The 15,522-nt window shown below is 36.7% G+C and overlaps 1 protein-coding gene across 2 annotated transcripts in view; it reads left to right on the forward strand.

The window, feature by feature from the left end:
- The window catches only part of SNTG1 (syntrophin gamma 1), a 795,508-nt gene that overhangs the window by 545,550 nt on the left and 234,436 nt on the right, over nucleotides 1–15,522 (forward strand). For both annotated transcript variants that reach the window (XM_028518478.2, XM_028518479.2), the window contains 2 exons: nucleotides 7,049–7,131; nucleotides 15,336–15,466. In XM_028518478.2, coding sequence (XP_028374279.1) covers nucleotides 7,049–7,131; nucleotides 15,336–15,466 — 214 coding nt within the window. The remainder of the gene's footprint in view (nucleotides 1–7,048; nucleotides 7,132–15,335; nucleotides 15,467–15,522) is intronic.

Genomic DNA, 15,522 nt, shown 5'->3' on the forward strand with positions numbered 1-15,522 from the left:
TTAATATATGACAATATGACTATATATATATATATATATATATATAGCTTTATAAACCCTTCCCACATTCCTATAAACCTTTCCTACTCTCTTATTAACCTTTCCAACACTCTTACAAACACTTCATGTGCTCTTAAACACTTTCTACACTCTTAAACCTACATAATTTTAACAACACGGAAAATTCTGTATGGGTACTCATCAGTGAAGTATACTACAACTTGAATGATGAAGATCATGAATTATGTAGCTGTGCAGTACTGATGTCAATGAAGATGATGACAATGAGATGAGTGCACTGCACAGCCAAGAAGAGCATTACGGCTCTTCTGAAGGTACCACTTCATCAGGTGCTTCATCGGGTGGTGCAGTATCTTTGTCCTGGTCCGTAACTTCTATTTCCACTAAAGGTGTAGGCATAACTGATCTCTTCGTGTGCATGATGAACATAGTTATGGGTAGTTGCTGGTGCTGCTTTTTATCTCCAGAGGCAGCTTCTCCATGCAGAGAAATGCTTTTGAGTCCAAAGCATCTCTGAAATTTGTCAAACCAGCCCTTGCTGGCACTGAATGGGATTGGTCTGGTGGGAGAAGCACTCGATGGTCCTGCTTCTGCATCGTCGTCCTCGTCTTCATCCTTGTCACTGTCATGAACATCTGTGCTTTCTGCTAAACTATCATAAAGTTTCTTGGCCTTCATCTGGATGGTGTTGGTATCCAGTGAGATATTCTTCTTCCTGCAGTCATTTATCCACAGGGCCAATGCAGACTCCCCCTTCACAATGGCCTTATTGCGAAAAGTGACCACCATCTTAGCAGTCTTGTTAAAAGTCATTGTTGCTGTAGACCTAATATTCTTCTTGTCTTTCTTTATGTAGTGAACAGTAGATTCATTGATCCCGTAATTGTGGCCTACAGCCGCATAGCTTTTGTCTTCCTTTAACATGTCGAGAAGTTCCACCTTTTCTTTGTTGGTAAACATATTCCTCGGGCACTTAAGTTCACTGCCAGAAGCCGTAGAAGGTGCAGAACATATGGGTGGCATTGTAGGGCTTGAAATAAATTCAAACTGTTATGAAAATTTCACCAAAACACAACACCACAGAGCAACACTACACACAGCAATCAGATGTTGATGTGAAGTGGACAAGGAGAGATGCTGAACGTGTATGGGCACAGTGCAGGAGAGCAAACAGACTGATGCTATGGTTACTGAGACAATCAGTGCCCAGGATACAGAACACAGTGCTGTGGTTGGTCACTTTCCATTCCATCATCCAAAAGTGTACCATGTACAATCTCACACTGGCAAACTTGCACAAGCAGTAGTGGCATACTGCATTTCCATTGTGTACAGTATGGTATTCATCCACTGATGAAATACATACTGTATTTTATTTTGATTTAATACTCTTTTAATATGTTTGAATTAACTTTTTTATATTTTTATATTGTTTTAAATTTTTAGGCAAAAATAATTGATATCATAAATATTATATAAATACCTGCATACTGCAAAAATCCCACGATATAGCGAAAACTCTGCGATGCAGAATTATATTTTTAAAAAAAAAAACCTGTGATACAGTGAAGCCACAATAAGTGAACTGTGATATACGGAGGGATGACTGTACTTTTCTTTAAAAAATTAAAATACTTAGAGATACTCTGAATAGCAGCAGCACTGAAGGAGCATAATAATTAGTTTTTGTTAAAAAGCAATACCTGTGCAAGGCACACTTTACACCACAGGCAAAGAGAATGATAACTCTAGTTTTAAAGCTCCACATTAGAGTCTCTTAAAAAGAAAGCATTCCCTCAAGTTCTTGTAGATAAGGGGTGTCAAACTCATTTTCACAGTAGGCCACTTCAGCCTTGCAGTTGCCTTTGAAGGGCTGAAATAATTTTAGGACTGTATAAATGTAACTACTACTTAACTATTAAGGAGTTGAAATTATATTTGGCCCTCTGATGGCAACCATGAGGCTGATTGGGCCACTGGTGAAAATGAGTTCAATACCCCTAGATGTTCTAGATGGTGTTATTGCTGTACACTGTTGGTAGGTCACATGTTGTGCTGTATTTGCTTTGAAGGGATCTCATAATAGATCTTCAGTATTCCTTTCTTACAGTGTCCTTTTCTTTAGCTAGTATTTCACGTAACTCTAATGATTTATTAAGAATGTCTTCCTAGCCCTGGCTGGCGTAGCTCAGTGGATTGAGCGCAGGCTGCGAACCAAAGTGTTGCAGGTTTGATTCCCAGTCAGGGCACATGCCTGGGTTGTAGGCCATGACCCCCAGCAACTGCACATTGATGTTTCTCTCTCTCTCTTTCTCCCTTCCTTCCCTCTCTAAAAATTAATAAATAAATAAAATCTTTAAAAAAAAAGAATGTCTTCCTTGTTATCATATTGGTCTTCTAACATATCTTCATAGTTATCCACAAGGCAGTTAGGTGGAGGAACTATGAGTTGGTTCTAAATCAAGTAATTAAACAGATTGGGATATTTGCAAAGACCATAATGCTGAAAAATTCCTTTCAGATAGTTTCATGCAATTTCATTGTATGTTACTACTTTGATCATTTCTAGAATGTACTGGACTTCTCTCAATCTTGTAGCCAGTGGTATTAGAACTCATGAAACATCTGTGACTCCACACAGTTAAGAAGTTAGTCTACATGCTGTTTCTCATTACCTGAAAGTTTTTTAAATATATTTTATTTATTATGCTATCACAGTTGTCTCATTTTTTCTCCCCTTTATTTCCCTCCACCCTGAACACCCCTCCCACCAGCATCCGACTCCCCTTAGTTCATGTCCACGGGTTGTACATATAAGTTCTTTGGCTTCTACATTTCCTACACTATTCTTCACCTCCCTCCATTTCATACTTATCATTTATGCTTATCCCCTATACCTCTTCCACCACTCTCCCCTATCCATCTCCCTGCTGATAACCTTTCATATGATCTCCATTTCTGTGATTCTGTTCTTGTTCTAGTTGTTTGCTCAGGACTTTTTTTCCCTTAGGTTCAGTTGTTGATAGTTGTGAGTTTGTTGTCATTTTACTGACAACATATTTTTTATCTTCTTCTTTTTCTTAGATAAGTCCCTTTAACATTTCATATAATAAATACTTGGTGATGATGAAGTCCTTTCACTTGACCTTACCTGAGAAGCACTTTATCTGCCCTTCCATTCTAAATGATAGCTTTATTAAATAATCTTGGATATAGGTTTTTGCCTTTCATGCCTTCAAATACTTCCTTCCCATCCCTTGTCGCCTGCAAGGTTTCTTTTGAAAAACCAGCTGATAGTCTTATGGGAACTCCTTTGTAGGTAACTGTCTCCTTTTCTCTTGCTGCTTTTAAGATTCTCTCCTTCTCTTTAATCTTAGTAATTTAATTACAATGTGCTTTGGTGTGTGCTTCCTTGGGTTCAACTTCTTTGGGACTCTCTGAGCTTCCTGGAATTCTATTTCTTTTGCTAGATTGGGGAGGTTCTCCTTCATTATTTTTTCAAATAATTTTCCCATTTCTTGATCTTCTTCTTCTCCTTCTGGCACTCCTGTGATTAGGATGTTGGAAAGTTTAAGGTTGTCCTGGAGGTTCCTACGCCTCTCTTCATTTTTTTTGAATTCTTGTTCTTAATTCTGTTCTGGATAAAAATTTATCTCTTCCTTCTACTACAAATCATTTATTTGAGTCCCTGTTTCTTTTCTTCACTGTTGGTTCCCTACATATTTTTCTTTATTTCACTTTGCATAGTCTTCACTTTTTCCTCTATTTTGTGACTATACTCAACCATTTCTGTGAGCATCCTGACTACCAGTGTTTTAAACCGTGCATCTTATAAGTGACTATCTCTTCATAGCTTAGTTTTCTCTTTTTTGAGTTTTGATCTGCTCTTTCATTTGGGACATATATCTTGTGTTGGGAACCTGTTATGTAGTAAGGGGCAGAGCCTTAGGTATTCACTAGGGCAGGGCAATCCCCTTGGCCACATTGTGGTGCTGTATGTGGGGCAGTGGTCTGAGAGGGAAAAATGCTACTTGCTGAGCTCTTGGCTGGTTTTCAGTTGTTTCACCCAGTACCCACAAGCAAATTGGGGCCTCCTGGTGCTGATTCCCTAGTGTTGGGTTTGTGTATGTTCTAGGACCCTGTGGGTCTCTCCAACAAACTGTCTTGTGAGGCTGGGAGTTTCTTCCACCACAATGACCCCCATCAGTCTTTACAGCCAGAGGTTTTGAGGCTTTGTTTCCCCATGCTGGCACCCTGGGTTGCTCTGTCTGTCTCATTCTCCTGTTGTTCCTCATGATTCATCTTCATGCAAATGTGGGACTGCCCACTCCACCAGCTGCAGCCTTGCCCACCTGGTCCTCCAGCTGCTGCCTTGCCATGCATGCTCTCCACTCTGGCTGCCGGTCTCTACCCCTCCTATTGGTCTGAATGGATATCTCTTTTTTAACTCTTTGCTTGTGGGACTTCCATACAGTTCGATTTTCTGGCAGTTCTGAGTATTTTTTTGTTTTTAAATATTTTTTGTCCTTTTTGCAGTTGTGTGAGGAGGCAAAGTTTATCTACCTATGTCTCCATCTTGTCCAGAAGTTCATTATCTCAAAGTTTAAATTCCTGAACAACCCACTGTGGGTGTTGCAAGGCATGATAGTTATTTCCACCTTGATTTAGAATATCAGCAATAAACTTAAGCACCTGAGATGGATCATTTAATGATTTCACTAATACTTGCCTATGATGCCAAACCTGATAGTTTTGGGGTTGTTCTTCAATTATCACATTGTTGTAATTCATTTTCTCACTTGGGCCATTTTGAAGTAACTTTAATAAAACTCTCCAAAAGTGCTACATTGTATAATTGGAGGCATTTAACTAAAGAGAATCTTCAGTTAGTTTAAAATCTGGTTCATTATATGAAGGGCCCATGGACATCAACAAAAGTGTGGGGATTGACATCCATAGTAGAGCTCCTTGACCTTGGTTAGGGAGTAGTTACATTTATATAGTCCTAAAATTACATTTGGCCATTTAAAGGAAACTATGAGGCTAATGCGGCCCATGGTGAAAATGAGTTTGATACCCCTGCTGTAGAGGATATAGGTGGTGGGCAAGCTCAGTCTCAGAAACCTGTTGCCCATAGGAAGGCCACTGCTTCAGCTTCCATCTCTTCTTATTACTACTGGAGTGTGAGGGGGCATCACTGGGATAGTGGCAGCTTCTGGCGATGGACTTATTGCTCTACAGTAGCTTTCCTGACTCCCTTAGTGGCCACTATCTCCCCTTGGTCCACAGAGGTTCTGTCCCTCCTGTCTCAGCTTTTTTACATCATTGAGATGATATATATATATATAATCAGATATATATATAATCAATATATATAATCAAGATATATATATATATATATATATATATATATATCCTCCCTACTTTGTTCTTCTTTCTCAAAATTACTGAAGAGAGCATAGGTAGGAAATTTTCAGACATTCCACACAGCAATATTTTCACTGATATGTCCCCTAGAGCAAGGAACATAAAGGAAAGAATAAACAAATGGGGCTGCATCAAATTAGAAAGCTGCACAGCTAAAGGAAAGATCAGCAAAGGGAAAAGGGAACCAACTGTATGGGAGAATATATTTGCCAATGATACCTTGGACAAGGGTTTGATAACCAAAATGTATAAAGAACTCACAGGACTCCACACCAGGAAGAAAAACAATCTAATTAAAAAAATGGCCAAAGGACCTGAACAGACAGTTCTCCAAGGAGGACATACAGAAGGCCCAGAGACATATGAAAAAATGCTTAGCATCACTAGCCATCAGAGAGATGCCAGTTAAAACTACAATGAGACACCACTTCACACTGGTCAGAATGGCCATCACAACTAAATCAACTAACAATAAGTGCTGGCAAGGTTGTGGAGAAAAGGGAACCCTAGTACATTGTTGGTGGGAATGCAGACTGGTGCAGCCACTCTAGAAAACAATATGGAATTTCCCCAAAAAACTAAAAATGGAGCTGCCTTTTGACACAGCAATTCCACTTTTGGGACTGTACCCTAAGAATCCTGAAACACTAACTCAAAGGAACCTATGCACCCCAATGTTCATAGCAGTACAATTTACAACAGCCAATTCTGGAAACAGCCTAAGTGCCCATCAGTAAATGAGTGGGTCAAAAAACTATGGTACTTTACACAATGAAATACTATATGGCAGAAAAAAAAAGAAGCAACTCCTATGTTTTTTGATAGCATGGATGGAACTGGAGAATATCATGTTAAGTGAAATAAGCCAGTTGGTGAAAAACAAATACCATATGACCTTACCTATAAGAGGAATTTAATGAACAAAATAAACTAACAAACAAAGTAGAACCACAGTCATGGAAATATGGAACAGAGTGACAGTGACCAAGGGTATAGGGGAGGGGTTTAGTAATGGAAAGAGGGGGAAGGAACTAGTTAAAAAACAATAATCTTTAGACACACATAATTTATATTTTAAAAATAGATACTAGTAGGTTTAAGATTTTAGTTGCATTTTGCAAAAGTAGTTGCTGTGGAAAGGGCAATTATAGTATTTACCAAGAGCCCACAGAAAAACATTGGTTTTGCGTCATGGAAAATTACGGTATCTAAAGATAGAATTTGGAAGTAGGTTGAAACATGAGTTATGTAGAAATATAAAGACAAACAAAATCCTGCAGTATTAATTATTATAAATATGGTTCATAAGAATAGTCTACTTTGGATAAAAAAATAAAATATTACTTTTTTGTTTTCCTTATAAAGCCCTAATTTTTCTGAAATCAAAGATCAATATTTGCAGATCTCTTTTAGTTCTCCAAAAACTTTAGTCAGTTAACTTATTTGAAAAACTCTGGCTTATAAATTAAATAAAAATTCATTTTACTACCTGACTTACTTGATATAATTGAATATAATGAACTATAGTAATGTAGAATGTATTAGTCTAGAACACTTTGACATTCTGACCAGTAGGGTATTGTGTTTTTGTTTCCTGTAGGTGCACCAAGTGACCAGAGTAGTGGCACCTCGTCTCCTCTTTGTGACAGTGGCTTACATCTCAACTATCATCCCAACAATACAGTAAGACTGAAGCATGGTTCACATTAACAGGGATATTAACACAAATAAGCCCTCCAAAATATGTATACTTATAATTTGTAATATCTGCTATTGCATTTGGTTTTTTAAAATCCTTGGTTGCTTCAGGATTTACGTAGTGTGACAAGCCAGGAAGGAAAAAATAAGTAGGCCATTTATTTTTTAACATCATTTTCTTCTGTTCTGAAGTCTATAAGCTATAGAAACATTTAACTTCAAGAGGCCATGTGTAACATCTTAGAATCATTTTTTTAAAAGATTTTATTTATTTATTTTTAGAGAGGGAAGGGAGGGAGATAGAGAGAGAGAGGGAAACATCAATGTGTGGTTGCTGGGGGTTATGGCCTGCAACCAAGGCATGTACCCTGGCTGGGAATCGAACCTGGGACACTTTGGTTCCCAGCCCGCGCTCAATCCACTGAGCTATGCCAGCCAGTCTTAGAATCATTTTTAACATTGCATGTTATATGTAATTTCATGCTCTAAATAATTTGCCATGATTTTTACAATTTGTCTATTTAAATTATTTAGCTAAAAGTGACTATTTCATTTGTCACTTTAAAGAATTTCTTAGCAACTTCTATGCATACCAAGGAATATATACAATGTGAAAAAATAATCTATACATTATGTTAAATGTAATGAATGTTAAACTATATATGTATTTAATAATTGATAAAATTGGCATGTGTGTTTTATATATATTTAATAAAATATTATTTTTAAATTGTTCATTTATATTTTGGAGTAAACAGGTTTTATTTGAATTTTATAAATATTTTTGAAACTTCATGTATTTCACACTTTAAAACATTCACACATTCTAAATACAAAATAATTCTCTCGGGTTATATGTAAGACTAACAATTTTCTACTATGCTCACAAACATAAAGTTTAGCAGAGAGAACTTTAAGATGCTTCTATTTTTTCATTCCACATTTTGGGGTATATAAGACATATACCTACTTCTGACTTACATGGTTCATCTTCCATTTGGGATAATCGACTTAATTGCAACATTTTACTTCAAAATGCTCCTTTTGAACATTTTCACGTCTGAATGGCCTTCACTATACTTAACTGCACTAGTGTTGTTATGTAGTTGAGTGCCTGAGGTCCCCAAGCCTTTATCTCTCTATCATCTATCATCTATCTATCTGTATCCTGAAGACCCGTGGCAAGACCAAGCATTACTTCCACAAGTATAACCTAACCACATCTGGGAATATTTAAGTTGACTTTATTTTTAATTTTTGTTGTCAGAGAAATAATTGTCACACAAGAGCTAATATTAAAATGCTAATCTTCAGAAGATGGCAAGATCTGAGTATCTTAAATGTGGTCTAATGAGGAAAATTACTTAAACATTGACTAATGAGAAGATGAATCTATACACTCGGTGTTCCCATCAGCTCCCTTCTGAATTCTCCAGTCTTACAATGTCCAGTCAAATCTTTACCTCTTACTTTAGTAATTGCTTTGCTCACCTCCTCCTTCACAGTCTATATGCTCTGATACTTTTGATGCTCATCCAGTCCCTTTATTGGGCTGGCATGTGTAGGCTCAGTATCTATGAGTGTTGGCTGCAGCTAATTTACAGCTGATCCCTCCTGTAAGGAAAATATTTTGGGAATCAGGAGTCACCACCCCCTACTCTCATGTGGCTTCAGCCAGGAACTTGTGATAGGTGATAGAAGTATAAAGGCAGGACCCCTTATAGGGTCTTGGCAGATGACACAGAGGTTTCCCCCCCCACACTGGGCACATATCTATGTCCAGGTTGCTCCCTGCCTCATCCCCTGCTTCCCTTAGTCCTGACAGGTTTCTCCTGAGAACTTTCCCTTCACAAGATGTTCACAGAAGAATCCCAGCCAGCTCTGCTGGTAAGATAGGAAGGAAGAGCTAGTTTGTATAAGAATTAGTTGGAGAAGACTAGTAATATTTTTACACTATAATAATGAAAAGTAGAGAAGTCAGAGTTAAACATCTGTGGGTAACAATCATCCTGACTTTTAACTCATTTCATTGGCATATGAAAAATAAACCATGACATTAATTTTGTGTGTTGTGCTTCTATTTAGGAAGATATAATTAAAGGGAAAAAATCATTGAGTAATTCTATTACAAAATCGTTCCAAACAAATTCAGCTGTACAATTTTTTTTAAAAGTTGTCAGAAAAATTTTAACAGGAAATAATGTCTTCTATTTTCAAGAGGCACATTTTATTTTTAGCATAAGATTAAAATTATTTTGACACTGTCAACAATCATTAAGTTTGTGGGTACTTACTATTTTAGATCATAATAATCAAGACAAATATAAATTCAAATAAAGTATATTAAAAATAAAGAAAAATAATCAGTGCATTTCAATTAAATTAATATTTGCCATGAGTTTATTCTGTGGAAACACTCATCTAGGTACTAGGGGGAGATGTTAATTTTGGTCCAACAAGTTTAAAATTCAGATATATGGATAAATCTAGATCTATAGACAAATGGAACACATTAATTATAAAAAGAAAAAGAATAATGTGTATTAGCATTCTAATATCAGAGTAAATACCTGCCATAGATTTTTATACAACAGACTTAATTTAATTCACCAAAATTGAGGGACTGTTGTTCACCAGGGGTCAGCCTTCAAGCCTGATGGGATCACACAGCCTTACACAGCCAGTGTCTCCAGTATTTCTCTTCCATATCCTGAATAGGCTTTGATGCAGATGTGAAGAATGGATGACATTTTTATTCAGAGATTTATAAAATTAGGAGAAACCAAGCATTTATTTACTTCTAACCCATAACTAAATAAAAATGAACAGTAGGAACTTGGAAGGAAGCATGCATTTTAAAATAAATTTTCCACAGAATGTACACATATTATATAAGGTGTTAAGAGAAATATTTAATTATCTGCTGTTCTAAATCCTCAATTCTATTTGGGGCCCATGTAACTTCAGTTTTAATTTCTATATCTTAATTATTCTCTGAAGTAAATTTGAAGTAAGTAAGCCCAATTCTGTTTTTTGAAACAGCATTTTAAGCATAAGGGAAAATAAAACCTTATAATATATTAACATTGCTCCACTATCTTACATAAAAAAAACAGTCTAGACCTCCTAAGGACTTGAGATTATCCATTTTAGGGTATAGAATCAATTGGTTTGCTAGTCAAGTTAGAGAAAAGCAATTAACTTTATGTTCACCAGGAGACTTAAATTCAGAAAATTATCTAGCCAGATTTTCAGAAGCATTTTTTCATAATTAAATACTTAATGAATACTTTTTATGCCAAATCCTTAACAAAATCTAGACCATCATTTTGCCATCAATACAATTCTATTTTGGTGAGATAAATATCCTTAAAGTTATTTTGTGGCAATACACCTTGAAATGTGTTAAGTTTTGGGGACAAAAGTATTTTAAATACTATGAAAATGTTACTTTTGCCATTAATATTATTGATAAAATAGGAAACAATATTTTTGGCATTGAAGATTAAAGCTCTTGAAATGCAGTTATAGGCCTTAAAACCATAAAAATGTTTGTGTTTTAGATTACCTTGTATACAATTAAAATAACTCTAAGTTTGCTGTAACAGAAAAAGACTAGAAGGCAAATTTATATTACATTTTCATTATTAAAGTAAATAAAAATAAATAGTATTCAAAGTCACTAGGTATTCTACTAATAACAGATCTATAAAGTGAAATATATTAATCCTGATTAGTTCAATAGATGAAGTCTGGCTTATTCATAATTTTTACTTAAAACAAAGTGATATTTCACAACTTTGGTATCTAAAGGCACCAAACCAAGATTCTGCACTAAAGTTATATAAAAGATCATATGCATTTCCATGTCTACCAGTCTATGAAATCTATAAAATAAGATTTGTAAAGCATTATACTTATGTATTGATGATTATCATTGTTGGTAATATTTCATTGCCTCTGTCTTTCATGTTCTTTTACATTTTCTATCCAATTTGTTTATAAAAATAAAAAGTAAGGGATATTAATTTTGCTTTTCAAGAAAGATGAGGAGCCATATTTAAATAATTTGTCTATACTTATGTAGCAAAATTATAAAATAATTGACATATAAATATGGATTATTTTCATAGTTTCACCTCTGTAAATATTAAATGTTGTGATGTGATAGATGATTTGGCCCTCGAACTAGAAAAAAATGTAGGTGTGTGCAAGTCCTGATGCTGCACTTGCTGTCTGGATGACTTGGATCAATTACTACTGTAGAACTGGATTAATTTTAAGACAGCTTGGTGGGACCCACAACACTTAAGATACCTGCGGTTAGTTCTGTCCTAATCACAGCAACCTAACCAGTTTCTCCTAGTGTGTCACAAAGGATGATTGTTTCTTCAAGTGCCTTCACATAGAAATGTGGGGAAGCAATATTCTAATGATACCTAAAAATGCTTTCTGGGATTTCCGGCCAAGATGGAGGCGTAGGTAGACACAATGTGCCTCCTCGAACAACCAAGATAGGGACAACAATACTTTAGAAACAGAATAACAACCAGAACTAACAGAAAATTGAACTGTATGGAAGTTGGACAACCAAGGAGTTAAAATAGACCCATTCATCCAGACTGGTAGGAGGGGTGGAGTCAGGCAGCTGGGAGGACAGGGGTTGGGTCACAAAGAGTGGTGGGACCAGGCTCATAAGGCATCCCGGGCATGCAATACCACAGCAGGCAGACCCTGGGGACACAGATGGCAGTTGGCAGACCCCAAGCTCAGGGTGGCAACCAGAAGATCCAGCAAGGTGGTGATAGTGAAGCAAGGCACTGTGCACAACCCAGGGCCCCAGTGCCAGGAAATAGAGCCTCAGGGCACTGGTTGAAAACCCCTATGGGGGTTGAGGTGCTGGGAGACACTCCCAGACTCACAGGAGAGGTCTTTGGAGAGATTCACAGGGTCCTAGAATGTGCACAAGACCAACCACATGGGAATTAGCACCAGAAAGGCCCAGTCTTTGGGGAAGCAGAGGAAGGGACTGAAGTCCCATGGAGAGTGGAGCAAGCACCATTGTGCCTTCTAGGACCCTGCCCCCACATACAGCATCACAACCCAGCAACTGGGTTGCCATGCCTTGGTGAACACCTAAGGCTCTGCCCCTCATACATAACTGGCATGTCAAGACAAAAAAAAAAAAAGGTCCAAATGGAAGAACAGATCAAAACTCCACAGCAAATACAATTAAGTGACTAAGAGATATCCAATCTATCAGATGCACAGTTCAAAGCAATGGTGATCAGGGTGCTCACAGAATTGGCTGAATTTGGTCACAGATTAGATGAACAAATGAGGACTAGCTAAGTGAAATGAAGGAAACTGCACAGGGAACCAATAGTGATGGGAAGAGAACTGGGACTCAAATCAATGGAGTGGACCAGAAGGAAGAAAGAAACAACCAAACAGAAAAGAATGAAGCAATAGGAACTCAAAAAAAAATGAGGAGAAGCTTAGGAACCTCCAGGACATCTTTAAACATTCCAGCATCTGAATTATAGGGGTACCAGAAGGAGAAGAGGAAGAGCAACAAGTGGAAAAGTTATTTGAACAAATAATAAAGGAGAACTTTTCCAATCTGGAAAAGGAAATAGACTTCCAGGAAGTCCAGGAAGCTCAGAGAGTCCCAAAGTTGGACCCAAGGAGGAACACACCAAGGCACATCATATTTACATTAGCCAAGGTAGAAATGAAGGAGGGAATCCTAGAAGCAACAAAAGATAAGAAGACAGTAACCTACAAAGGAGTTCCCATCAGACTGTCAGCTGATTTCTCAAAAGGGACCTTGCAAGCAAGAAGGATCTGGAAAGAAGTATTCCAAGTCATGAAAGACAAGGACCTACATCCAAGATTGCTCTATCTAGCAGCAAAGCTTTCATTTAGAATGGAAGGGCAGATAAAGTGCTTCTCAGATAAGGTCAAGTTAAAGGCATTCATCATCACCAAGCCCTTATTTTATGAAATGTTAAAGGGACTTATCTAAGAAAAGGAAGATAAAAAACATGTATAGTTAAAAGACAGCAAACTCACAATTATGAATAGCCACACCTAAAACAAAAACAAAAACAAAATAAGCTAACAACTAGAACAAGAACAGAACCACAGAAATGGAGATTACATGGAGGGTTAGCAACAGGGGAGTGGGAGTAGGAGGGGGGGGAAGGTACAGAGAATAAGAAGCATAGGTGGTAGGTAGAAAGTGGACAAGGGGAGGGCAAGAATAGTATGGGAAAGGTAGAAGCTAAAGAACTTATGACACATGGACATGAACTCAAGGGGAGAAATGTGGGTGGGATAGGGTGTTCAGGGTGGAGGAGAGTGAAGGGGGAGAAATGGGACAACTGTAATAGCATAATCAGTAAAATATATTTTAAAAATAAAAATAAAAGTACTTTTGAGTTTTTTATGTTTTGTTACAGGTGTCTTGTGACAGCCTTATTTTTGGAAATAGGCACCATAAGGCACAGACAGTTCACATAACCTGCTCCTAGGTTAAGGGACTAATCAACTGGGAAATTGGTATTTTGAAGTCAGGTGGTCTGATTCTTATCTGGACTCTGAGTCTTCATCCCCTTGTTGTGCTGTCACCTGAATGACTCCATGCTGATCATCTACAAAATCTGACATGAAGGCCAGGAAAAAGATTAATATGAAACCTATGTTCATGTTTTTGCCACCACCAGATAAGTATTAAAAGCAACTGTTTTGCATCGAAGGATTGGTGTCTTAAACTAAAGTGCTCACTGAAGCACTAGGAGGGGCCCCCACACTGAGGGGTCTTAGTTCACCCTTCTTGGTGTTCTAAACTCTTCTAAGGGTTTAGTAGTTTTGTATTTCCACTATTGGAGACAAATAACATAATTCCAAAGAACACTTGACCTTTCATGATAACAGGAGTTGTAATTTTTATTCCCTAAATAATTTTAAATAAATTAATATCTGAAAGAAAAGGTTAATAAGAAACTAATAGTTTCAACATGATTAAAATATAACCATTTTCTAATTCATTATTCAGAAATAGAATAGAGAAATCAATATCAACAGTTCCCTGATAAAATTAAGCCTTGGCCTGTTACAACCCATGCCAATTTAAATATCAACATTATTCCATGTGCTAGTGTCATGAAGAAAACTTAATAATGAAGCTCACATAATGATAGCATAAATCAATGGCAAGTTTAAAGCTCAAATTTTATTCAAATCCATCTTTTCTATACATAAGAAAATAATCCAAACTTCTAATAAAACATAAAATGCATGTAATTTGAAATCAGCAGTATTTGATTTAACAATACAATAAAATATAGATGTTTTATAAACATGGAGTTAAAACAATGGAAAGATATGTATTTGAGTAGTTTTTCAAATTTGTCTTATAAGATAATTCATTATATTTAGAGATATTTGCAAGTAACTGATAAATCAGGGGCATTCACAAGTGTGTTGTACTTACTGGATACCCAGAAAATACTGGCTAATTGAATTAAGCACAATTTGTTTTTGTCACTTTCAAGTTCATTGAAATTACAGTTTTGCCTCATCTGTCCCATTTGTGGATGAGTACAGTTCTGTCACACATTTTTTTTCTGTCACCCATAGCATTTTAAAATATTTTTCTATCATTCTTAATCTCAGGGACCCACTCTTTTACTTTCTTATAGAATTTAATTCATAAAGAAGTTAACAGCCCTGGCTGGTGTAGCTCAGTAGATTGAGCATGGGCCTGCAAAAAGAAAATAACAAATACAATTTTATTGTCAATAAATATAGATTTCTTCTTGTGGTAGTGTGTGTGTGTGTGTGTGTGTGTGTATAAAACAATTTAAAGATTTTATTTATTAATTTTTAGAGAGAGGGGAAGAGAAGGAGAAAGAGAAGGAGAGAAATAATGTGTGGTTGCCTTTCGTGTGCCCTGTACTAGGGACCTGGCCCGCAACCCGGGCATGTGCCCTGAGTGGGAATCGAACTGGTGACCCTTTGGTTCACTGCCCATATTCAATCCACTGAGCTACACCAGCCAGTGTTGTAAATATATTTTGATTATTTAGGAGAAAATATATCCTCAAATGAAAAGAATTTGTGACATAGAAGCTTAAAACCCCAAAAGAAAAAAAAAACAATACTGACTGTTACTATTTTTTCAGGACACATTATCATGTTCTTCATGGCCAACATCTCCAGGCTTGAGATGGGAAAAGCGATGGTGTGATCTCAGACTGATCCCTCTGCTTCATTGTCGGTTCTCTCAGTATGTGCCTGGGACAGATTTGAGTCGGTAAGTTACTGTTACAATTTTCTGATTTTCTGAGTTCTGATTTTCTGTTAATTGAA

This window comes from Phyllostomus discolor, chromosome 7 (genome assembly GCF_004126475.2).
Source record: "Phyllostomus discolor isolate MPI-MPIP mPhyDis1 chromosome 7, mPhyDis1.pri.v3, whole genome shotgun sequence".
Classification (NCBI taxonomy): Eukaryota; Metazoa; Chordata; class Mammalia; order Chiroptera; family Phyllostomidae; genus Phyllostomus; species Phyllostomus discolor.